This window comes from Argopecten irradians, chromosome 1, assembly GCF_041381155.1.
Source record: "Argopecten irradians isolate NY chromosome 1, Ai_NY, whole genome shotgun sequence".
Classification (NCBI taxonomy): domain Eukaryota; kingdom Metazoa; phylum Mollusca; class Bivalvia; order Pectinida; family Pectinidae; genus Argopecten; species Argopecten irradians.
The window spans coordinates 39052298-39078529 of NC_091134.1; the positions used below are offsets into that span (position 1 = coordinate 39052298).

A 26232-nucleotide genomic window follows, 5' to 3' on the forward strand; every position below is an offset into this window, starting at 1 on the left:
GTTACTCCTGTATAGTTGAAGAGAAAACTGTCAATTATGTTTATCATAACCGACTCTATGTCTTCGTGTTGACACGGAATTTATTATTTAGTTGCATGTATTGTAAATATTGACCAAAACTAAATTCCAACTGCAGAAAAAGAATAAATCAAATCAAATGTTTTGAGATACGTTTATCTTTATCAAATGTTTTCTATATTCAAACAAAAACACATAAAGCAATGATCAGTTGTTTATTTACATGAAACACAAAATGAATAGTATATCTATAACGATCAATTAAGGTTAGTGAGGAAACGTTACCATTTATATAGTTCGTTGATAAAATACACTGGTATGCCTCTATGGATATTTTAGTTCCATTATCGATAGTATTGTTCATTTATTTATCAATTTCAGAAAACATTGCACATGTATGTGGCATATTTCTCCGAAAAGCAAACATTGCATTATTAGTATTAAATTTACCATAATTTCAAAAGTTAACCTTCAATATCTAAATTTGCCATAAGGTAATATGGAAAATTAAGTGTATTGTACCATTTTCCAACAATTAAGATCTATCCGACACGTTTAGAACCAAGACAGTATATTAATTCCATGGTCAACATGACTGATATACATGTACGGGGTCATCACGAAAGGATTTAAAGTTAAAATTCAAAAAACGAAAAATAATAACCTAATACAATAATTACTTATATCATTATAAAAAGTAAAATATGTCTGTTATTTAACTTTTCTATACGTGTATACTATTACATTATGTGAATGGTAATTAAATATAGAACATACATCAAAACTGATATAATACTAAGAAACAACACCGAAATAAGTACATGTGCATCATTATTTACTGCGTATCAAAGACGTGTTACATTAAGTATGCATGTGTGTTTTAGTAGTTTGGAACTTTCATATTTTATTGAGTATTTTTGTTGTTGGACTATACGGCTTTGTAATAATCAACAAATTTCTTTTATAACTACGAAAACAAAAAAACTTTATCCAGAACTTCTGTATACCTCTTTAAGATATGATTCTCACATCTTTTTAATTGCGTTACAATGTATACTTTTATGCAGTTTTAACGTTTGCTCTGTAACCAGGAATAGTAAGAAATATTGCTGGATATACTTTGTTAGGCTTTTAGTATAGTTTAACAACGAAAATTAGCATCGACGAAATGAAAGAAACAAACTACAAAAACATTCAACATCTCAAATAGTTCTTATACTTCACCACCAAAACACCTTTAACCTGTATAATGTTTAGACATGATGCTACAACTTTTAATTCTCTATAATTAATTATGATTCAATATAATTAATAAAGTAAGGTTGTTAAATATACTTATTGAGGTAATATGGTATACCAATGTCGTCGTCGTTATTATGTTTTAGTATACTCACATTACATTCACGTTTTTATACTCGCAACAGAGAGCAAGACGAAATATTTTCTAGTATGATGCAAACAAATCTACATTGGTTGTAAATGATGGTCTTCCTACTATGAAGCTATATATTATTAACTCATCGTACTTTCTTTCGATTATAGCATTGTTTACCGTGAAACAACAAAACTATATTGCTTCCTCATTGTTTTATTCTGGCACATCATCTTTTTCTAGCATAACATGTTGTTGCAGTCGGTAGTTGGATGATGAAACGAAACATATAAGATATTCCGAAGTTACATGTACCACACACATGTATTGTAGACATAAAAAAGATATCATAACCCATGGCCCGTTTCAGTTTCATACTTGTAACCCTTGCAATAAAATTCTACATTTTATTTCGTAGCTCTAGAAAATTTGTAAAAGGTACAGTACTAGTATAGACACTCTCAATGGTAATGACCAATTGTCATCTCGGCCTTCCCAAGTCTCGCACCAAAATAAACCTTGTATTGTAAGACACTACCATGTATTCTCTATTTATTTGGTGATGGACAAAGACGAGCTTTTCACTCTTCTATTATATTAGGTTTAGATATAGACCTAAAACGCCTAGAATGGTCCAATACGCTAGGATACGTGGAAATATATGTGAACTGTAACTATTTGAAAGCAATAAATCTGCTCAATGTGTTAGGTAATCAAAAAATATTTGGCCTGCATATGAAATTCTGTCTCAGTCGTCAAATATCTTCAATACGATATTTCAGGTCAAATAATCTGGCGCTACAAACTAAAATTTGATTACCGCTTAGTTATGAACCTTTATAATCTGTGATATAACTACTTGTATATCAAAGTGCTCATTTCATGTGAAAAAATGAATATTGTCAATAGATTTAAAGTGTTCATTAACGTTTGCAAATAAAATTACAACTTCTTTCAGATGAACACTAATATGAGATCCCAAATGAATCCTTGCATTTATGCATAAGAACCTTCAAGAAAAAGAATCGCTATTGTGTAACAGAAGTATATGATATATAAATAAGACATAAGACATGTTGGTCTTAATAAAATGAGTACCAATTACATTTGTAGTATCAGTGATATGACCAAACAATCCTTAATAATTTATTTCGATAAATGAGATCATAACAAAAAGATTATTTGTAATAATTGCAAATGCTATATAAACTGTGTTTGGCTAACAATTCCGATTGTACATATCTCCAAATAATATAGTTGATATAGGCCTACATTCAAGGTCATATCTTTACTTACACTAGTCCAAAGTACCCGCATTTACAATATTTACCTATATATATGTACTAACTTATACATTTTCTTGTAAAATAATAACTCCCCATAATTTTAGTTCTACTAAGTTCGACACAATATGCATTTACTTTACAATGTACACTGAACAAGTCTTTCTATACAAATACTAGAGAACTTTGTGTAGTGTTTACAGTTTGTAAATGATTTGTATAGTATTTACAAGCTCAAGATGCTTAATCATGTAATAATATCCAAATAATGTGGCTTATATAATGGGTCTTCATATATCCATATATTAAGTGTTTACATCTTGTCCATTTACGTAGTGCAAAATTCACCTGTTTTTCTTTGAAATCCCCAACTGTAAACGTACTTATTTTATAAATATTTACATAAATTACCGTAATTCAGTGGTGCAATACCGGGAATATAGTTTTACAAAATTTAACGCTGTGCATAAATTAACACCTGAAAGACAGTGCAAAAACCGTGTAAATAAATCTACCGCTAATAGAATTATGTTTACAGTAGGTTACGATATAATGTTCTATGATTGGGCACTCAGGCGCCTATGACATATTATATAAATGATATCTAAGATGTTTGTAAAATGTGTTAAGAGCACCACAAAAATCTCAAAATAATATTAACTAAATAAAAATTAAATAATGAAGTAAGACGGAAAAATATATAAAGCAAATGACAGCATTAATACATTTGTATATGCAACAATAACTTGATTTGTAAATATATGCATAATTAAAGTATAGTCGCAGAAAAGATCTATACGAATTACTAAATACAGAAACTCCAGTGTGATGTCTTAACAACAGCCATAATTCATTCTAGGATCATCAGGGGGAAGTTCTTCATCATTCCCTCTCCTCTGTAAAGTGTAGGGATAACATTCACTACAGTACCCCTTTCTCATACCACTGCCAATATTTTTACATCCAGTAGTCTTACAGAGCACTCTGTTCCTCATATTATTTTCTACATTTGACATTGCAGATCGGAATGCACTATTTTGTGAATATGTGACAGGTGCGTTTGGATTATCATTAGGAGGCGGCCTAGACAGGTTGTTCATGTATCCACCATTTGGTGGTCTTTGAGTTGGATAAACAGCGGGTGGTTGCCAAGGCTGTTTCTCCGCCACATTGTAATGCATTACTTCTCCAGCATTATACTGATTAGCAGGAGGAGGTTGGGGCTGGTACTCAGACATGTTGGTCATCTCGTAGTGTTCTGTACATCTGAAGTACATATTTGGGTCTCCATACTTGTCACAGCCAGGTTCTAAACAGCGCTGTGATGGAATCTGTCCCTTTATATGAACTCTGCCACCCTGAGTCACTTGGGGATTGTATCCTGCTCCACTTTGAGTCACTTGCTGATTGTATCCTCCAGGCTGCGCCACTTGTGAGGAGTATCCTGCACCACCTTGGACCACTTGTGGAGAGTATCCTACACCACTCTGAGACACTTGGGGAGGGTATCCTACACCACTCTGAGCCACTTGAGGAGGGTACCTAGCTCCGGACTGCACTACCTGAGGAGTGTAGCTTGCTCCACTTTGAAATAACTCTGGATCGCTGTGGGTCCTTGGGGGAAGGTTTGATAAAGTAGGTGTTTGCTTGAAGTTGGATGCTATTGGAAATGTTTGATTGGTAACTGAAAAGGATTAAGCATATTTTATCACTTTACTAGTCTTTTTAAAACTGAAATATAAATTACTTTATCTCGGTTTTCCAAATCATTATCCCACGAAATAAGCACCCGTAACATTGCATATGTGCAAGACAATTTGATTTTGCGTGGACAAGCGAGAAAACAGACAGAGTGAGCCCTAGACAACACTCACTAAAATGTTGCATTGTCATCTCTTACTTTAGCTCCAGTAAATAAATAAACCATTGACTACTATTTTAACAACATAAAGAAAAAGCCTGGAGTTAATGGAACTACGTCCCTGGATCACCATACAAAAACAGTCTGCAGTAAAACTCAAGCAAACATCAAATGGTATCAAGATGTGCATGCGCAATGGGACATACAAATGTATTTCAAAATTTTAAATTGAATCTGAAATATTGCTCATTAAGATTTTATTCTCTTTAAAATTATGAAATCTGTTTAATTCTATCTTGTTTTCTACTGAAACTGCTACTTCTTCAAATCTACCAGAGAAACACGGATCACATTTCCCTTTAATGTATGCAGATATATTATAGTTACCTTCTTTGTAGCACTGAGAACAATATCCACCAGTTTTGCTACTGCCATGGAATTCACAATTCGCCTTTTTACATTTTGGCCTCGATGGTGAATAACTTTTACCTTTTCTCTCTGAAACATGATAAGTATATGTGTATTATACCACAGTGACAAAAGATAATCCGTATACAGTTCATTTGATAACATTTAAAGTGAAATCCGGCTATGGTAATTTTGTGGAAGAATGTAAACTTGAATCATATTTAATAACGTTTAATAACAATCCATCCATTCTTTTATTCTTATTCACTCCTGATAGCAAAGTTGAATACTTCCAATGCTAAAGCTAGAATAGTTCTTGCATTGGTGAATGTAAGAGTATACTTGATATAGAATTGCTATATGCCTACCATGACGTGGAGAGGTCTGTTCTTCTAATGACCTTGTATGACCCTGACGTAAGACCTCTATGCAACCATCACAAAGTTTATGGGGAGGATAGACCTTCTTGTGACACAAAGGGGACGCACAATCCTTCTTATCCTTGGATGATGTAGCGATCTGTGTTATGGATCGTATCTCCGCAGTGTTCAGAAGTGGTGCTCTGGACTCCTCTGTCGATTCCACAGGTGATGGTTCTTGCGGACTTTCAAGACCCCTGATGCATGCAGTCCAGCAATCAAGACAATATCCAAAATTATTGGATAATCTTGCACCCCGGCATCCTGGTTTTGAGCAGAGCTGTTTCAAAAGATCTGGTGATCTTCTTGATTGTACGAGTCCTTGACCTTGAATAGTGTTACCATGGATTTCCTGGTTATTTGATTCTTCATTGATGATAGCATATGAGCTTCCAGAAGACTGAACTGTTGCTTGTTGTTGACCACTTGATCCAGGATAAATCGGACGTTTACCAGATTCCATTGGAGAAGGTGTCCCTTCCGATGATGTTGAAGCTTTGTAATTGTTAATCACATGAGTCTGTGATGAAGGTTCATGGCTAAAGTGAAAGTTACTTGAAAGAGAATTTTCTTCAAACTCTGCTACTGACAAAGCTGATGGTGCAATTTCAAGCTTACCTAGTTCTTTGACTGGGGCTGTTGCAATTCCTTCTCCAAACATGCTGTTTTCGTCTATACCTTCAGCTCCCTGAGTCTGTTCCACAGGTTCTGCAATCTGTGTAGCAGGTGGTAGAGATGAACCAGTACGGTTTGTCACATAGGAACCCTGCGGATGTGATGTCATATTTGGTGGTGAAGAGTTGTCACCTCCCTGTTTCATTGGAGAGCATGCAAGACAGAAAGGAAAAGTGGACTTTGTACACAAGTTTGTACATCGCACGTGATTCCGACATTGCTGATCAGGCATGATTGAAATATCATTTCCTGCTGGTGGTTGAACCTCAATATTCTGCTGGCTTGTTGAAGCTAAAGGTAATCCATGTGTGTTGGTAGTAGTTGTACTTGGTTGGACTGTAGCCATATAGGCTCCCTGTTGAATCAGAAAGTCTTTACACTCGTGACACACAGGTTCTGAAGCAGTACACATATTATCACATTTGGGGTTTATACATTTTACTTCCATGACAGGAGGGTTTGATGGAGCTAAAACGCCTGCTCCAGGCTGTACTGGTCCTGATTTCTGTGGTGTAGGCTTACAGGTATGGCAGAATGGGAATGTATGTACAGAGCACCTATTTCCACACTTTGGATTCTGACAAGTTTCACCCATGACTGACAAGTCTGTGTAACTTTCCTGTCCATGGAATGACATTGGTGGAGCGGAAGGTTCACTTGGTACATTCCATCCTTTCTTTTGTGCCTCTTGTTTGTTGAATTCTATTGTATATTTGTTAAAACAGGAAGAACACATATTTCCTGTTTCTGGTGATCCAAACATATGGCATCCCTGGGTCACACATGGCTGCGTATTTCTCCTTGTTGGAGTGGATACTGGCATGTTTGTTCTTTGGACAGGATCAAATCTTGCCTGAGGGGCACCAGGAATTACTGTTCTTGCTGATGAGACAGGTACTCTTTCACTAGCAGCAACAAACGGTTTACCACCAACAGTAGGCTGCATGTTAGAAACACCCAAGTTCATAAAGATCTGTTCACATTCACGTCTATGCACTCTGACAATGTCAAGGTCATCATGTATGGACAGATGTTGTAATACAACACCTGGGATAGGAAGAATTGATTCTGAAACCGTTGGAATGTTTCTCACATGCATGTACCTTTTAATCACGTCCCCTGCTTTTAACTCTTCTTCTCTCAATAAAAACCTTATTGGAAGGTTAGTATAGTCCTCCATGACCAAAGGAAGAATGTTTTGACTAGAGCCCTGGCCATCAGGACTATCGGCCTGAGTTACCATAGGTGCGAAGTGGTTCATACTATAACCAAGAACAATTGGTGTCTTACAAATGTCTGACGGTGGTATCTCCATTGGTAAGTATATTCCAAACAAACTGTTTTCCTGCATACTACTCCCATACACTGATCTGGCTGTCCTTTCTGCTAACACTATAATGGGTCTTTTGAGAATATTTGCCAATGTGAAGATGTGTACTCCCTCCAGGGTAGAGTAGGGTGTGCCTGCCTGGCTTCTTCCTGGTTCCACGATATCACTGGCTGCTCGGACAATATTATGCCAATCTACAGAAATGTCCTATCAAAACCAATAAAAAATTAATTAGAAAAAAATTAACAGTAATATAAAATTTCAAGAAATATCACTTTTTAGAAAATAAAATGAACTCAATATTAAGATAACACTGAAATTTAAAATAAGTAAGATGAAATCACAGATTATATAAGTTATATTAATATTTTTTTATTTTAATTATTACATTAATGGGCAACTGAAGCATAGCAAAGAGCAAATACTCTGAACAGTAATGATACAATGCATTTTTATACATGTAGCATTACAGACAATTTGTGAGCTCTTTGGAAAAAACATGTTTCTTTTAATCACCATATGGGGAAATCTTTAATTAAAACTTGATTGTCTGACAAGTCAATATTAACTTACCATAGAAGTGACATCATAGTTGAACTCGGATGGATGTAGTTTCTTGAGTTCATCCTGAGAATATTTCCACCTTTGTTGGATCTTATTTGACATGCCATTAGATAATGACGCATCTCCCTCAGATAAGGTCAAGTAAAGCATGGTACGTAAAAACTGGTCACTGTCCTCGATCCCCCACAAGGAAAGGGACACTGCATGCAGGAGACAGTTGCCATCAGCTGTAACAAAACACTTATTACAAGGATAGGTAAATAAAAGGGTTTATACATATATATTTTATAAGATATCAAAGAAACACAATTTAACAAAGCATGACAATTTATTGACTCGTGCCCTATGTGGATGTGGTGCAGTGGTAGAAGGCGAGGTATGTTTGGCTAGGCGATTGGGTGCCGTAGATCGTGAGTTTGAGGCCCAGATAGAGCACGAGTCAATAAATTGTCATGCTTTGTTAAATTGTGTTTCTTTGATATTTGATATTTTATATATATTGTATATATACAAACAGTGTTTGACCATGCAATTAGGTAAACTTGGACAGCTGGGCAATTATTGAGATATCATTTCCAGAGGATGCTTTAATACACTGAAATAGGACAAAACATGCTCTCTTGTGAGTTTATCTATTTTTCAACATTTGTATTATGAAAAGTAATCTTTTAAGAACATTTTCTTGAATAAAGCTAACTACATGTAAATGTAAATTCAGAACTTAATTAGTTTTCTTGGATAAAGCTAGGGTGAATTAGAACACTTTTGGAGATTAATTAAATTGACTGTCTCATGCATTAGTTTTTTAATTATGTTATATCACCAACTTATAAGTCTAAAATAAAATTTTTGTGCATTACATCATTATAAAAAGGCACTATGGGTGTAAATAAATGTAGTTTATTTTCTGATTACATTACACTAAAGGGGAAAAAATTAGGAAAACATAATATAACTTAAGGATGTCAAGAAGCAAACTTTAGCTGGCAGATACTGATATATATTGTCTTACCTGTTGTGGAAATTGGGTAGAGATTTTTCACACCATCACACCAGTTGATGACCTTGGCTGTTTTGAGATCATTTTTCATATCCAGATCACACACACTGATGATGTACTGCTGTTTAAAGTCAGCTGGGAAAAGATGGAGTGCTGGAAAACTAATACTAAACTTGTGAAAGTGTCGAAATGATGTATTCTGTACATCTCCTTTGATACGGTGTCGAAGCTTTCTGACAAGATCTGGAGAAGATTCAGAAAATTTCCTTCTGAATAGCACAATAGGTCTATCCATGTTCAGATTTTTAGTGGAGTTATATACAGTGGTGTGCTACATCTGGAAACTGAAACATAAAAAGAGAAACATCATTAGTGAATATAGTTTCCATTTGTCATCATGCAACAATAAACAGAAAAATATGCTATATTGTATAACATCACCAAACTAGGGAGAATAAAATAAGTTGCTATTGTAAACAAATTAAGGCACTGTATAGACTTTTAAAAGTAATATATAATATATATTTAACGTATATATATATGTACCAAGTAACTACAATGTATAGTTACGTATTTATTACTTCATTAATTGTATCTCATCATATATGTGCCATATTGCACACTGTACATGTATATTGGTATATTGTAAAGGTGTATATGTACATTTTACCACATATATATATTCAATATAATAAGGTCACAGTACATATTGTATTTATATGACAACAAATTAATATTATTTAAGGCATACGTGTAAAAATGAATTTCCACTTTGATAATCTTTGTTATAAACATGTTAACATACATGGTTCATGACACATGTATATACATATTGTATATATATATATATATATATATATATATATATTATGTGCAGTAAATTTTATGTTTTTTTGTTTGTTTTTTTTTTTGGCTATTCACTAGGCCTAAATGTACCCGATATGTAATGTTTATTTATAAACTTTGACCAACAATCATCTCGTAGAACGTACATGTATGTACTACATGTATATGTGTGTAACACGCAAAAGACACGATAAGACGCACATACGGTAACAATGTGTCTAGTAGCCTATGAGCTAGCGTTCAAACGTAAGGTACCCACCCATCAACTTTCGGTTTGAGCGTTATTCGCAACGTTATTGAACAAGTCACTACGAACGACTCGAAATATAGTTACTGGTACAAATTGTACGATTCGGCATCAATTGAGAGACGAATACAAAGGAATACTTACGACATGTACGAAAATTTTCCAAAATATCGTAATGTTGGCAGCTGTTCAAGGAAAAATTTATTCTGGGAAATCCCCCAGTCTATCCAACTGAAAATCCCCAGAAAAATCACTTCATAGGAAGTGATGCGTGAAAATGTAAGAAAACAACCTTTTAAAAAAAATCATTGAAAAATGACAAACAAAATGTTAATATACTAATATTTCATTGTCTATAAAACACGTTTAAGTTTTTTACGCCGAAAGTGCGTGATAAAATTAGTTTAGAATTTGTTTTACACGTGTCGAGTACTGCCGAAACATTGTACCAGTTCACGTTCCTATACAGTGATTGTGTAACCGGAAGTTCCCGATGTGTCAATCACGCTGATCACCGTCAACCAAACGCTTTACAAGTTTACTCTACGTTGTGTTAAACTATGCATACGCGTTTGTCACACGAAACAGCAGCGAATTGTCCGGTAGGAAATCAATGGAAAACTGATTGATATGTGCATGTGTTTAGATGTTTTTTGGCAAAAATCGATGCAGAATTGATGCAAGCTGAACAACATATAGCATAATGCGCATATGTCATCAAACATAATGATCAGCTGTTTGTTACAGTAGGCCTAACTTAACACTGACACTCTCACTCATTCACTGCTTAGATTTTTTATTGCTACTTTGTAGTTTTGAAAATTAATACCTATTCTTTTATTATGCTATTTTGTAAGTTACCTTTTATTATTATTCAGATAGTGTATACATCTTTAAAACAGAGCCTACAAGTGCCAGTAGCCTATGTTACTTAATGTACATGAGCAAATACACTCCATGGGTTACTTATTTACCGCCCTTTGTTAACGTTACCTTTGTCTTGACATCATGGCTTTTATTTAGCTCTTCGCAAATTGCGGCGCGTATTGATTATATACATTTACGTTATATCTACCTCTTGACTATCTCATAGTAAAACTAATATAAAGCAACAGAAGACACATGTAATTTGATCTTTTGATGTAGGCCTACATGTGCACATCAAAGGAATTTGAAAAACGGTACATAGTGGTTGACTGTGTTGCTTTGAAGTTGGGCATGGCTCTCTTTCTGTAATCTTCAAAAAAATGCTCTGTGTGCCTGTGATTGGGCAGTTAAATTTGCTTCTCCTGAACGCATGCTATACATGTGGTCCAGGGGTTGAGATAACATTATTGATAGTAACCCATAAAGTATAGAGGATGCAGAAAATTTAGTACTTTATACTATATTACCTGCAGCAGACAAAGGAAAGAAAATGAATTAGATAGATACAGTAAGTGGCCTTAATACAGTAAGCAAGCGATTTTTTTACTATATATATTCTTACATTTTTAAAAACCCCTCTCCAGAAATCAGTTGCAAATGTAAAAACGACAAATTTGACAATGTAAATGCCACTTATCTAGCACTTATTTTTAAATAATGTACATGTTTTTCCGTTGCAAAATGGGTGAGTTGTGAATGATAATATCCAAACAACATTTGATGACGCCGCCATTTCCTTCTTTGTCTATAGTAAAATGGCGTCCTAAAAATTACAAGTCTAAGATTGATTTATCGATGAATATGTCACGGAAAATATTTTAGATAATTCACATAGGTGCAAAAATTGTTCTTTAAAAAGTCTATACATAAAATCTTCTTACAATTGAATAGAAAATGACTAATTGAGGAATAACAATTAAAAATATGTAATATTACTAAAAATATATAGCAAAACTTCCACCTACATACTTCATTATGGCCACTGACTGTACATATACATTGTATATATGCATACATATATCCATCTCTTCTTGACAATCTTAACATGTACAGCATACATACTCATGGATCATATTCCAATGGATATATAATCATATTTTGATGCTTGTTAAAATTTATTATATGAATCAACACCACCATCACAACATGATGAGAATTATGTTACCAACTGCTGTATCACTGTATTGTATTTTACTATTGTATATGGGTGAATGGCTCCCTTTTATATTAAATAATTGATTGGAATTGTTATATATATAGAACTAATACCACCTGGGACAGTTCACCATGTCATTGGTGAGGATGATGGAGACTGTGGTGAGAGCACTGTTAACACTAATCGGACTGGTGATGAAGCCGATCCTTAGTATCATGTTCAGCATCATTTACGACTGGAGATCACAGAGAGTACCACCAGTAAAGGAAGATTTATGTCTCAAGAGTGCCACAGAGCTGGCAAAGCTTATCAGAACAAGGAAGGTAATGATCACAAGAGAAACTTAACTCAACAGTCACGAAAGTTATAATCGAAGAAAATGACAAGATTTATTTCAATAAACAATGAAAATCATTTTATGTAAGCAGAAAGCTGGGTCGAAAGTGGCATTAAATAATTCGGAGATGTCAAAACTAAAATAATTAAAATTCCTCTTTCTGTGGCAGTTATTCTGAAACTTAGTGAATGCTTACATTAAACTGAATTGTAATTATTATTTATTACTAAAAGGTTAGAGCTGTAGATGTGATGGAGTCCTTCATTCACCGTGTAGGAATAGTTAATCCTGTGGTGAATGCAGTCACAGCTACCAGATATGAGGAAGCCATCCTAGAAGCAGAACAAGTGGATACTTTACTGGACAGTGGCCAGTTAGATGACCAGTACTCTGAGAAAAATGCCCCATTTCTGGGTGTCCCAACGTCTGTTAAGGAAGCTTTTGCTCTTAAAGGTTACTGCAATATATGTTACTGATTAAAGCACCAGATACAAATAGAATCATGCTCTCCAAAATGATAAACAATTATCAACTTTAGTACAAGCATATAGAAGTCTATCATATGCGAATATTGGCTTATCCCCTATTTTAAAAAACACACATTTCAGAGACATTTTTATCAACTGAAATATTAAAGTAGGCCTTCCTATGCAAATATTAGTTAATCCCCTATTTCTTAATTATTTTTGTTTTAATCAAAGACATTTTCATTTTTAGCACAGGTACATACACAGATATATGTAGGGTCTAATTGATATGCAGTGGCATGATTTCAACCAATTTCATTTTTGACAGGTATGCCTAATGCTTCTGGGTTAGTGAAACGAAAAAGCAAAATTGCCACATATGATGCCGAGGTGGTGGCACGAGTAAAAAAGGCAGGAGCCATTCCATATATACTCACAAATGTTAGTGAGCTTTGTATGTGGTATGAATCAGCTAACAACCTCAATGGCCGCACACGGAATGCCTACGATTCTTCTAGGATTGTTGGGGGCAGCTCAGGTACGCTGAGCACACAGCTCTGTGATTGTTTTTACAAAGCTATAGTTTATATAACTATTGCAGATATTGCCAAGGTCAGAAAATTATATTTGTGAAAGAAGAAAAATAAGAGAATAAACTGCTATAATGCGATATGTTATGGATATTATTGGAAAACTCGTCTTAAAGTTGATACATATATATAGAATATGATATTATTTATATGAAATACATATTGACTTTTTAGGTCATCTGACCCGAAGGGTCAGGATGACCTATAGTCGTCATGTTTCGTCCGTCGTCGTCCGCCGTCCGCCGTGCGCCGTCCGCCGTCCGCCGTGCGTTAACATTTCACATTTTGAACTTCTTCTCAAGTTCTACCAGTGCGATTTAGCTGAAACTTGCATGAAATTATCCTGACATGGTCCCGACAAAGTGTTGTTATTTTTCGGGTTGATTTGAAATCCAAGATGGCCGCCACAGCCGCCATCTTGAAAACACATTTTGAACTTCTTCTCAAGTTCTACCGGTGCGATTTGGCTGAAACTTGTATGAAATGATCCTGACATGGTCTCGACAAAGTGTTGTTATTTTTCGGGTCGATCCGAAATCCAAGATGGCCGCCACAGCCGCCATCTTGAAAACACATTTTGAACTTCTTCTCAAGTTCTACCGGTGCGATTTGGCTGAAACTTGCATGAAATGATCCTGACATGGTCTTGACAAAGTGTTGTTATTTTTCGGGTCGATCCGAAATCCAAGATGGCCGCCACAGCCGCCATCTTGAAAACACATTTTGAACTTCTTCTCAAGTTCTACCGGTGCGATTTGGCTGAAACTTGCATGAAATGATCCTTACATGGTCCTGACAAAGTGTTGTTATTTTTCGGGTTGATCCGAAATCCAAGATGGCCGCCACAGCCGCCATCTTGAAAACACATTTTGAACTTCTTCTCAAGTTCTACCGGTGCGATTTGGCTGAAACTTGCATGAAATGATCCTGACATGGTCCCGACAAAGTGTTGTTATTTTTCGGGTCGATCCGAAATCCAAGATGGCCGCTACAGCCGCCATCTTGAAAACACATTTTGAACTTCTTCTCAAGTTCTACCGGTTCGATTTGGCTGAAACTTGCATGAAATGATCCTGACATGGTCCTGATAAAGTGTTGTTATTTTTCGGATCGATCCGAAATCCAAGATGGCCGCCACAGCAGCCATCTTGAAAACACATTTTGAACTTCTTCTCAAGTTCTACCAGTGCGATTTGGCTGAAACTTGCATGAAATGATCCTGACATGGTCCCGACAAAGTGTTGTTATTTTTGGGGTCGATCCAAAATCCAAGATGGCCGCCACAGCCGCCATCTTGAAAACACATTTTGAACTTCTTCTCAAGTTCTACTGGTGCGATTTGGCTGAAACTTGCATGAAATGATCCTGACATGGTCCCGATAAAGTATTGTTACATCTCTGGTTGATCACAAATCGAAGATGGCTACCATGACACTATATCTAATTAATTTCCTATATGTTTAGGCCCTTGGGCCTCTTGTTTGAAATAAAATTTGTTGAAAGAAATTGAAAATGATCCTGACATGGTCCTGACAAAGTGACACCATATATAATTAATTTTACTATTGCCAAGGTAGTCAGATGACCGTTAAGGCCCTTTGGGCCTCTTGTTTTTATATAAATTTTGAATGTTAACAGTCCACAAGTTTTAACTCTACAGAAATTTGTTTACAGGAGGTGAAGCCTGTATCATTTCCACTGCTGCAGCAGTGATGGGGATTGGATCAGACATTGGAGGCAGTATAAGGATGCCAGCCTTCTTTAATGGTGTGTTTGGGCACAAAGCATCACGAGGTGAGACCCGGTATAAATTTTCAGTTATCTGCCTTTAAGCTTTATAGCATGGATACTGTATAGTATATTTATTGTGATTGAGTAATCTCCCTCGTGGTAAAGTTCAAAATGAAGTTAAGTCTTTAGGCAGTGTAGATAAACTGTACATACTTCTAAAGGCCTATAGACAAAATTTCACACTATTTTACCATTATATTGGACAAGTGTGATTAGGAAATGATGCATGCTTTCCAAAAAGTGTATTAAAAAAGTCGATTATGGTTTATATACAGATTATGATAAAATTTGTTTGATCATTAAACCAAAGATTCATTGCTAATGTATTATTCATAATGAGATAAAAATGGTATAAAGCTAGTATATTAATAATCCGAAATAAAATGCCAAAATGAATTCAAAGTGAAATAAAAAGTAATTTCTATAGAATATATATTCAGCCACTAAAGAGCCTTCTTCAGTCCAAAATCTGTAAATAACGTATGTACCATAATATTATTTGGTCTGTATCAGGTTTAGTTCCTAACGAGGGCCAACACCCGATGGCCACAGGGAAAGAGAGAGACCTACTCAGTACTGGCCCTATGTGTCGGTATGCGGAGGATCTCATTCCATTACTCAAAGTATTTGCTGGACCAGAGTCGACACTAAAGGCTAAACTTGATGAAAAGGTAGCTAATTTTCTTTTTAATCAAATGTAAATAATATCAAGTTTCACTTTTTCTTCTGAAAATGCTAGAAGTTATTTTTTAGTGCAAAATTGAAAAAAACAGTCCAGACTATTTCAATAACACATTTAAATAAGTCCAGGATTCAAGATATATTGTGTTTGCAGCATTAAATTTATTTTTTGCAATGCAAATAATTACCAGGAAAGAAAATCAAATTTAAACAGGAAACTACCTGGTATTAATAAAATGACTTGAAATTGAATTTGCTGTTATATCAAATGTTCATTTACTTTATTTTTTGAGAGTTAAAGTTATATTTCATATAATTTTCATTTTAACAAACTGTTGTAAAACATACAATGTGTGAATATGGATGCATAAAAGCACCGACATATCATTCAGATAGATGGAAGAAATAGCATACATTTTAAAAGAGGCTACAGATCAACGTGACCCAATCAGATCAAAACCTCCCGAGTGGTATCATGTGACCAACATTGGCATTATCCGTAGACTCTTTGATTAACTAACTCTAGGATCACTTATCTAAACAGTCAAACTTGCAGATAACACTATCTGCTAATTGACTCTGAGAACACTAATGCATTTTCATTAAGAGTGTTTGTGTTAAAATAATACACAGCTTTAATTTTTGAACTTTAGGTAGACCTACGAACATTGAAAATCTACAGTATGCTAGATGATGGAGGAAGTCTACTTGTCAGTCCTGTAGACAAAGAGCTCAAAGAAATCCAAATCAAGGTGATTACCACATGAAGGAGTTTTTACGTAGAGTTTCCACATAGTTTCAATCCAGCCCTCTGCTTGACAATTCTAGGAACAATAAAGTAAATGTCTTGAATCCTAGATAGTTTGTGATCTTAACTTTTATTTTTAAATCATTTATAATGTATGTTAACTTTTCATAATAATCGAGGCAGACAAAAATATTGCAAAAGTATCTTGAACAAATAAGGTATGATTTCTTAAAGATTTGATCTTATAATTTTATTTTTTTTTAAATGTTTAGTTCTCTCTTTATAACTAACTTTTTAGGTTGAGAAATTCTTAGAAGAAAAGCTAAAGTTGAAAGTGGAGAGGGTAAACATACACCGCATGAGGTATGGATTAGAAGTATGGACTGCCAAAATGAACACAGGAGGTGGTCAAAAGTTCGCCCAGCTCATGAGTGACGATGAAAACAGTGTGAACTGTGTGATTGAGCTACTGAAATGGTTTGTAGGTTGTTCACAACACACACTTCCTGCCATAAGTCTTGGACTTTTCGAGAAAATCACCATTCCAGAGACGGACCAGAAATTTCTGAGAGTGTTTGAGAAACTGGAATCAGATGTAACCAAACTGCTGTCAAATGATTCGATTCTGCTCTATCCAAGCCATCCAAAACTGGCGCCGTACCATAATGAACCAATTCTCTACCCCTTTAACTTTGCATACACTGGTGTGTTCAATACTCTTGGCCTGCCTGTCACCCAATGCCCACTAGGGTTGAGCAAGGATGGTCTACCGTTAGGTTTACAACTGGTTACTAGTATGAACAATGATAGGTACACGATAGCTCTTGCACAGGAGTTGGAGAAAGCATTCGGTGGTTGGGTGAAACCCTAGGTTCTCCACCAGAGAAAGCTTTCGGTGGTTGGGTGAAACCCTAGGTTCTCTACCACAGAAATCTTTTGGTGGTTGGGTGAAACCTTAGGTTATTTACCTGAAAAAGCTTTCGGTGGTTGGGTGAAACCCTAGATTCTCTACCAACGAAAGCTTTCGTTGGTTGGGTGAAATCCTATGTTCTCTACCAGAGAAAGCTTTCGTTGTTTGAGTGAAACCCTAGGTTCTCCACCAGAGGAAGCTTTCGGTTATTGGGTGAAACCCTAGGTTCTCTACCAGAGAAAGCATTCGGTGGTTGGGTGAAACCATAGGTTCTCTGCCAGAGAAAGCATTCGGTGGTTGGGTGAAACCCTAGGTTTTCACCAGAGAAAGCTTTCAGTGGTTGGGTGAACCCCTAGGTTCTCTACCAGAGAAAGCTTTCAGTGGTTGGATGAAACCCTAGCTTCTCTACTAGAGGAAGCTTTCGGTGGTTGGGTGAAACCCTAGGTTCTCCACCAGAGAAAGCTTTCGATGGTTGGGTGAAACCCTAGGTTCTCCACCAGAGAAAGCATTCGGTGGTTGGGTGAAACCCTAGGTTCTCCACCAGAGAAAGCTTTCAGTGTTTGGGTGAAACCTTAGGTTCTCTTCAAGAGAAAGCTTTCGATGGTTGGGTGAAACCCTAGGTTCTCTACCAGAGAAAGCTTGCGGTGGTTGGGTGAAACCCTAGGTTCTCCACCAGAGAAAGCTTTTGAGGTTGGGTGAAACCATAGGTTCTCTACCAGAGGAAGCTTTCAGTGGTTGGGTGCTACCCTAGGTTCTCCACCAGAGATAATAATTGGAGGTTGGATGAAATGGTTAGTCCTTTACTAGAGAAGGCTTTTCGTAGATATGTGATACTCTACTTGTACTTCTGCAATAATTTTTTACTTTAAACACTTTAAATAATAGGTGATATTTTGTTACATGCTGGTATATGAGACAAACAATCTATAATCTATCAGTATAACATCATGAAAATATTAATAATAGTGGATTATGTTACCTTTTGTGTCAGATGATGATATTCAGAATTTACGGGCCATTATGACTTTGATAAAATTTTGTATGTTTTAATTGTCTTTTACTTTTGTCTGTAGTGGAGAACTACAGTTCAGTCTTATATGCAATCTTTTCAATCAAATCGTAACTATAAACAATATATAGTGGAGTATTATTTTCAGTATTTTAAAAGACAGGTGTTACTGTTTCGACGCAAAAATCTTTTGTTTATATATTAATGATAGATAATATGTTTATCAGTTAGCTTATTCATTTTTCTTCACATAGGAAGCTTTCACTACATTATAATTGGCTCTGCGTCAGTTCTATTTTTCAGTTGCTGATTTCATTTTACAGTTACATTGTATTGGTATTTCCCCTGTCTCCATTTTAGATTCCTTGATGAATTGAAGAACCAGAATTTATATGTAATTATTACATTTCTTACTAATTATACCTCATTAAAGAGTTTCAATAAGAACTTGTAGTGCTAATCTTCATTATTCTAATTCACAACTATTTCTTTTTGATCTCTTCAAGTTCCAAATATACATTGTATATCATATCAAGCTTTCTACCATTATGGTACCCAATGGCGAATTAGTATTACGATTTCTTTCTTAATACAATTTTTAAAATGCTCAATATTTGAAGAGGTGCTAACAGTAAGAAGTATAAATAAATTTCTCATTCTTTGCAATATTTGTGCTGAACCATCATTCATAGTATAAGAAAAGACTCAATATACACTTGTGACAATAAGACGCTTAATGATGTCATCCTCTGGTTCAAAATCAAACCATTGTCAATTGTTATATACTATAACAATATTTGGTGTTGAATGATAAATATCCGGCTGATGAGATAAGATTGTATGAATACTAGATATAAGTATGATATTATGATATCTCTGGCATGTCTATGGATTATACAAAAACATAAATTATAATCAAACTGTTTCAAATTATATATGATGGATCTAAAAGAGCGGATATTTTTCATAATTTTAAAACATATTGTAGAAGTAGAAATTTGTTGACATAGGAGTGCTGGGGTGCTTGATGACAGTAGCTGTAAATCGACATATTTAACATCCTATCGTAATTTTTTTACACAAAATCACAATAATGACATTTGAAAAAATAATGACTTTTTTTACCATTTTTAAATTGAACAATTCAAGTCTTTGTTGTTGACTGTGATCATTTTTTACAAATAAAATATTGTAATGATGTGATATTGGCTGAATTCCATATATATATTAATGTGTCTACTTAAGTAATTGTATGAATGAAGTACCTAATTTCAGTGGTTTGGTTTAGAATTCTGCAAAGTTAATTGTGAAAATTGACAGTGTTAATAGAAATGTTTCAATGATGATGAAAATGTATGCGATTTGATATTGCTGACAACTTTTAGAATGTAATCACTGTTTCGAATTGATATGGAAACAAGCCAAAAATATCTTTTAACAAAATGTGTAAATGTAAGTAGTAAGGAATACTGGAATGTAACATCGAAAAAGAAATGAAAATTTATTATTAGGATTTTACATTTATCATTTAGATCCATTCACAGAATTTTTAAGTTCAGCAACATTTGCAAACTTCGTTTTTTTTGACCAGACTTAATATTTTTTTTCCGAAAAATTATGAAATTAGTTGGACGTTGAAGATTTTGGCGTTATGTTATACACATACATGTACCTATTAAAGAGCTGTGACAGATATTTTAACCAATGCTGAACGTTGTGTAGTGGTTTGCATGCGCATATGGCTTTTTGAAATGCAGGTAGGCACATATGTTTTTATTAAGTACATATACTTGGTTAATTGTAAGTAGTGTCTATCGCTCAATAAGTTTTCAGTTCCATTCAGCTGCACTGTGATAGTGTCTTTACACAAATGTAGAATATTCGTCTTTTTTGTCTTTACAGTAACGTTTTTTTACTTTATGTTATGAATGCGAAATACAAATGTATAATCTAGTTTTTGTCTCAACATTTGCATTTATACTTTGTTATGAAAACGTAGACAATCCTATTTTTCTGCCTTAACAGTTAAACTTTGCATTTTCACTTGTTATGAAATAACTAATAATACGGTATATCTCTCTGTCTTAACAATGCTGTTTTCATTTAAAAATCTGTAGAAAGAAAAAATAAATAATTATTCTGGAATGTTACCGTGTTAATCTGTCTTGGTGATTTAGCGAACTATCAATTGTTGTTTCCAAAATAAGAAAGATGTATTATTTAACAACCTTTTGTTTGCGATTGTGGTGATTATTTAAGATCTTACATTGAATAACAATGAGTAAATATGATCATTTCACTTATCATTAAAAAGAAATAAATGAAGATATCGATGCATTTACAAGTTTTTTCGTCTGTGTACATATTAATGGTTTTCTAACATCTATATATTAGCATGGCCATGAACAATTTATAACGTGAAAGTTTAAAGCAAGTCTATTGCTAGTTTAACAAGTAAAAAAAGACAATTTTTTTCAACAATTCTTCTTGTAAGATTTTACACTGTAGTTATGTCATGTGATTCTTTTAGTATGACCAGGGTGTATATACATATATAAGGTTTTGGCTCACTCCTTATTTGGCATGTTATAAGGTGGTTATTAGATCAGCAATGGTTTAGTAAAATACTGCGTGAGGTGTATATTAAGATAAGTATAGTTATTTTAAGTTCATTTACAATTAAAAAGTAATCATATTGAAATAAATTTATTTTAGAATATCTCTTAATGTCATTCATTTTTATTTCTTTAATATCTCATCTCTGCAATATATCATACATTTTCAAATAGAATGGTTGGAATATTTCGCTTTTTTGGGTATTTTTAGGGAAAGATATGAAGGGTTTGAATAAGTTCACATCATGTTTCTCATTGATGTTTTATCGTTGATAGACCCTGTTGACATTGGGTTATGGTAAAATATAGATTTATGTAAGCGTACATGTTTATGTATGTCATGCACAATTATTTTGTATCGTGTTTAATTTAAGAGATATCTACATGTATTGTATATGTAATTGTGACCTGATGTCAGTCATACGCAGGTGACATGTAATGCACATTCTGTGGGCTTAATTTCCTGTTTTGTTTTTGTCATCCTCTTTATCAATTGTTATTGTCATTTTCAGATTAATATGATAAAAGTGTAAATAGAGTACTGCAGATGGAAAAGAAAACCTCCATAAAATACTATTGGGTTACCATTCACTTTAAAAGGCTAATTTTCTTATTATTGATGAGTGTTGATTTAAACCTGAGAAAGTTTTTTTAACATTTACCACTTATTATAAAAATAATAATGTTGTTTGCGACAATTTACAATAAATTACCGTCATACAGGATGTATACAGAAAGTTTTAGAGACAGACGTATTTAGTACTCATAGCGTCAAAACTCAGGGTAGTTACAATATTGTTTCATCTCAGTGTCTGGATAGCGTTATCTGTTAATTTTAATGTTGAAAAATCATAAATATAATATTTGAATGTTATGGATTATTTTCGGTTTTTGTTTTGTTAATGTCTTATTTATTGTTGAATACCGGGAGTGAATTTCGTTTACAAAATGGAGTAAACGCAATACGGTGGTACCTTGATGTTTTGTGTTCTGTGATCAATACACGGACGAATGGTGATAGTTTTCTGGGCGCAAACTTTTCGAATGTAAGATTTCTATTCTTGAATTCCATTCTTGCTCCATACAATAATTTGATGGATTTGAATAAATGGAATAAAATAAAATTGTAAATAATGTACTGTTGCGTTGGCTTATCTTCTTGTATTGAACTAAAGTTTAGATTAATAGCGTTAGATTAGAAAAAAAGGTCAACTGTGTTCCTATTTTTGTAATCACATGAAGAAACATTGCTTGTGTAGCGAACTTTCGGCCTTTGGTCACTTGATCGACGTTCATATCGCGTATTTTGCGAAAAGTTTATCCTTAACTGTTAGTTTTAGCATTATTAAACAAATGTGTATTAAGCAACCGTGAGGTCTATTTGTCATAAAGAATGTTGGACTTCTTGCTGATCACGCCAGAATTAGCTTGCTCGAACTTTGGCCTGTTGTGTCATAAGATGAATTCTGTGACAGACATAGGATGACATCCTCAAGAAATTTTGTATATCAAATGAAGGAAATGTTTAACTGGAAACTTTCAAGTCATGCATATTTTATAACTGAGAGAAGTTATTACAGTATCTCGGCGATAATCAACAGTATTTCATAATTCCTTGTTCATCAAATATAAATGAACAAATGATATTATTGAGATAATGATGATAATTGATGGATCTGTCATAATCATCACTTAGATCAGTAATAAGTAGGAGTTAAAAAATTTCTCGGCAAACGTTACATATACTAGAGTATGGTATAGTAATAGAATTAAAATCCTTGATAAAATTATGTAACAATTAAATTTCCATGATTTAACTAGTGATGTCCATTACTTTTGATATATGATATAGGTTTGATTAGTCCTTTTAATAGTCAGTTGTCATTTAAGGACGTGCCAGGTTTGGATGGCGGAGGAACACCGAGAACCGGGGAAAACCACCGACCAGTCGTAAGGTCCTGGCAATTGCCCCACATAAGATTTGAACTTGATTCACGACCCATATTCTGTGGCAATTAATATTCGCTCCTAGGATTTAGGTAAAAACAGCAAAGGTGTCGAAACGTTAGAAGATGTAAAAACCTCATTTTATCAAAATGTTCTTACAATAGATATTACTTCATGGTTTGGATTGTTTTATAACATATATTAATAAGATATGTCTAGAAATAGTGTTTCATCACAGGTACATTCATGTATAATATATAAATATATGTAGAAGTATGTTTCTGAGTTGATCTAACTGATATCCTTTAGATTAAGTCGGCACCTCTCTGGTGCTAAAAAGTCTTACCTTTCGTCGTTAACAGCTGAGAAGCGAAAGAGGGGAATCCCCGTTTGGTATGTTTATATATCTGCGTCACCTTCCTGTATAATGTTTATAAATAGAATTAATCTTTAATAGGGGAATACCACACATACATGGTAACATTGATTACATATCAACATTGTATACTTAACATAAGTGTTCGTTTAAAGCCATAAGGACATACAAAGTAACCATATTATACATTGGCTATATTATGTAGAACAAATTGAAATATTATTGATTAAAACGTTTATGCGGATATATAGCCGATATAGTGCCATTACCGGTATGGTATCGGATATAGTGTGGGCAGTTTCCAATCCCTAAAAAGAAAATAACAATCCTTTCTCTCAGTCATTATATGTTCGTTTAAAATCAACGTCGCATATATGCATAAACAGTAGCATGATAATACGCATTACTGTTTCTATTTATAGGAAAGATTACATTGTCTCTTCCATGAATAGGAAGATATTTCAGTTTATTATATAATTGTTATATATTAACATCCATCCTTACAAATTCCGTCATGGCAATAGTAGCAAATGGCTATTTTGTATATAGATAAATTAAAACATCAATAAATTCCACTAATACTATTCTCATTTTTCTTGATAAATAAATATTATGCATTAGCGTTTTATCATTTTAGATCATTTCAGATATATCGTTTCAGTTTTCTGGCAAAAAGAGATACAGATCCTAACATTTTTTTCATGTTTTAATTAATACAAAGCAAAAATTAAATAATTCGCATGGAAATCAGATTAAAATAGATAAAAATACATGTGCTTGGCAAATAGTTTCCAATTATGTAGTTTTTGTTCTATATTTGAAACATATGTGTATATTATTTAATATCTCATATAACTCTGTTCAAAATGGCTTTTATGTTTCAAATCATTTTTAATGGATTTATCAGATTATGCTCCTAATTGACGGATCGCCAGCTGTCAATCAAACCGCACGTTACTTTGTATTTTGTATTGTGTGTGCTACGATGTTTGCTCCGACATTGAATAGAAACACGTGCGTTTGTGAGCACGAGGCGTGGCTATATTACACCTGGCGATTGGTCAATTTATGGTGAGACTAAACTTTGAACTTGAACGAAGATGATTTTTTTTTCATTAATATAAATGCAAATTTCTAACCATGGCTAATTTTAAACTCATTTTATTTCTCTCATCATCAATGTGAATGGTTTTAGGAAAACGAATAACCTATATCTCCAGTAGGATAAATACAAATGTGTGTTTAATGTCTAGGGAAAGTGAAAAAGTTCCATTACCAAGAACAGAAACTGGAGTGGTAGTCGGCCGAGTACACTGACCTATAACCCCATATGGTCGGCGTGACTAAGGCAGGGTAGTGATTGTAAACAATTAAGTCCTGTGGTTACCGTTCATACAATGGACGTTTTAGTGTTTTAGTTACGCAGGTCAAATGACCATTGTGGTTATTTTTAATTACAAAGGTTGTTGTATTTTTCATCAATACAAATGTATAATATATCAATCTAATTATTCAATTTTATATATAGGTATATTAAAATACATTGTGGTTATGTCATTTAGTTACTTCGGACAATTTTATTTCCTACTAAACATGATATCAATAAAATTGATCATGACTCAATAGACATCGTTGAGACCACAAATGGAAAATGCAGGTACATATTCTAAAACACTAAGTTTTGTAAAACATGTATTGTTTAATGTAATGACAAAGGGGAATACACACAATAAATGTAAATATTTTTTAAACATCTCTCAACTGTTGTGTTGTACGATCTTTACAATAAAATTCAATCAATAAACAAAGTCTTGTTGTTGATTTTAAAACGCAAAGTTATTCAGGATTGTACGATAAAAAAATCTTTCATAATAAATGATTGCTACAATAATTTAGTTTTCCGTTAAAATTTTAGTTATTACATTAATCAGTGAAGTAATGCATAGTTTTGTCAGTTTTTAGATTTCTTACTATGCCGATCAATACGCACCTGTTAGAAGACACCAGAAGGTAAATACACACACGCATGAGCATACGTCTTTTTTCGTATCTGTGGAACATTGTCTCGGATATACTATATGTACCGTGTTAAGTGTTTCTCGGAAACCCAAAGGACGTCCGGTCAGGGAATATGTGCGTTGTTCAGTGATATTAAACAAAGGTTTATCCTTCCGTTATGTAATTTCTCTTGGATTTGTTTCATTGTTTTATTTTTCATTATTCTGATAAGTCAAAATATTTTATCTGAAATATGATATTTTGACTTATCAGGATTACAAGTACATTTATAGAATCAATGGATTAGTGTTTTTATCAAATATCACATTAATTTATCTTGATGTAATTATAGCCCAAACCATGCTTACAGGTGTTACTTAAATAGAAGCAATATAAATGGAAGCAATGTCGAAGAGACACATGATTTTACTAATAACTAGCACAATACATCCGTGTTATTTTTAGATCATTATGTATTATGTTTAGAGCCTAAATAAAGCAGACAACTTACCTTGTCTATGCGTTTGTCTTTATGCTCCTGGAACGATGCAACAAATACAATAATTAACCAAATATAAATGCACCTGGTAGAATAGTATTCTCTCTAACGTTATAGCGAGGGACTTTTGTTTTTAAAACGAAAGACAAACTTAGCAA

At 34.0% G+C, this 26232-nt stretch overlaps 2 protein-coding genes across 8 annotated transcripts in view; one reads left to right on the plus strand and one right to left on the minus strand.

Moving 5' to 3' along the window:
* Window positions 1–219: 219 nt before the first annotated feature.
* LOC138327209 (uncharacterized) overlaps window positions 220–26232 on the minus strand; it is a 32560-nt gene continuing 6547 nt past the window's right edge. The window contains exons 2-8 of one of the 5 annotated variants that reach the window (XM_069273199.1): window positions 26087–26113; window positions 23548–23621; window positions 8943–9274; window positions 7940–8157; window positions 5311–7573; window positions 4922–5032; window positions 220–4357 (exon numbers count right to left, since the gene is read on the minus strand). In XM_069273199.1, coding sequence (XP_069129300.1) covers window positions 3507–4357; window positions 4922–5032; window positions 5311–7573; window positions 7940–8157; window positions 8943–9225 — 3726 coding nt within the window. In that variant the 5' untranslated portion in view covers window positions 9226–9274; window positions 23548–23621; window positions 26087–26113 and the 3' untranslated portion in view covers window positions 220–3506. Of the gene's footprint in view, window positions 4358–4921; window positions 5033–5310; window positions 7574–7939; window positions 8158–8942; window positions 9275–10167; window positions 10279–23547; window positions 23622–25567; window positions 25650–26086; window positions 26114–26232 lie in introns of those variants that run through there. The other 4 variants (XM_069273212.1, XM_069273217.1, XM_069273192.1 and 1 more) reach the window with 4 other exon arrangements.
* Window positions 10523–22392, plus strand: LOC138327262 (fatty-acid amide hydrolase 2-like). 3 transcript variants are annotated; one of them, XR_011209025.1, is made up of 9 exons: window positions 10523–10625; window positions 12211–12429; window positions 12677–12896; window positions 13239–13448; window positions 15175–15294; window positions 15805–15962; window positions 16626–16724; window positions 17019–18337; window positions 18382–22392. XR_011209025.1 is itself a non-coding variant. In XM_069273248.1 (8 exons), exons 2-8 carry the CDS (start codon window positions 12238–12240, stop codon window positions 17589–17591), a joined length of 1572 nt encoding a protein of 523 aa, XP_069129349.1. In that variant the 5' UTR covers window positions 10523–11458; window positions 12211–12237; the 3' UTR covers window positions 17592–22392. The 3 variants fall into 3 exon arrangements, 2 of the variants coding, with proteins under 2 accessions (XP_069129349.1, XP_069129344.1); XM_069273248.1 differs by having other exon boundaries at window positions 10523–11458; window positions 17019–22392; XM_069273243.1 differs by having other exon boundaries at window positions 17019–22392.

Coding starts and splice junctions, on each gene's coding strand:
- LOC138327262 (XM_069273248.1), top strand. CDS start 12,238: ATGTCATTGGTGAGGATGATGGAGACTGTGGTGAGAGCACTGTTAACA. Junction 12,897..13,238: donor GGAAGCTTTTGCTCTTAAAG/GTTACTGCAATA, acceptor CATTTTTGACAG/GTATGCCTAATGCTTCTGGG. Junction 13,449..15,174: donor GATTGTTGGGGGCAGCTCAG/GTACGCTGAGCA, acceptor ATTTGTTTACAG/GAGGTGAAGCCTGTATCATT.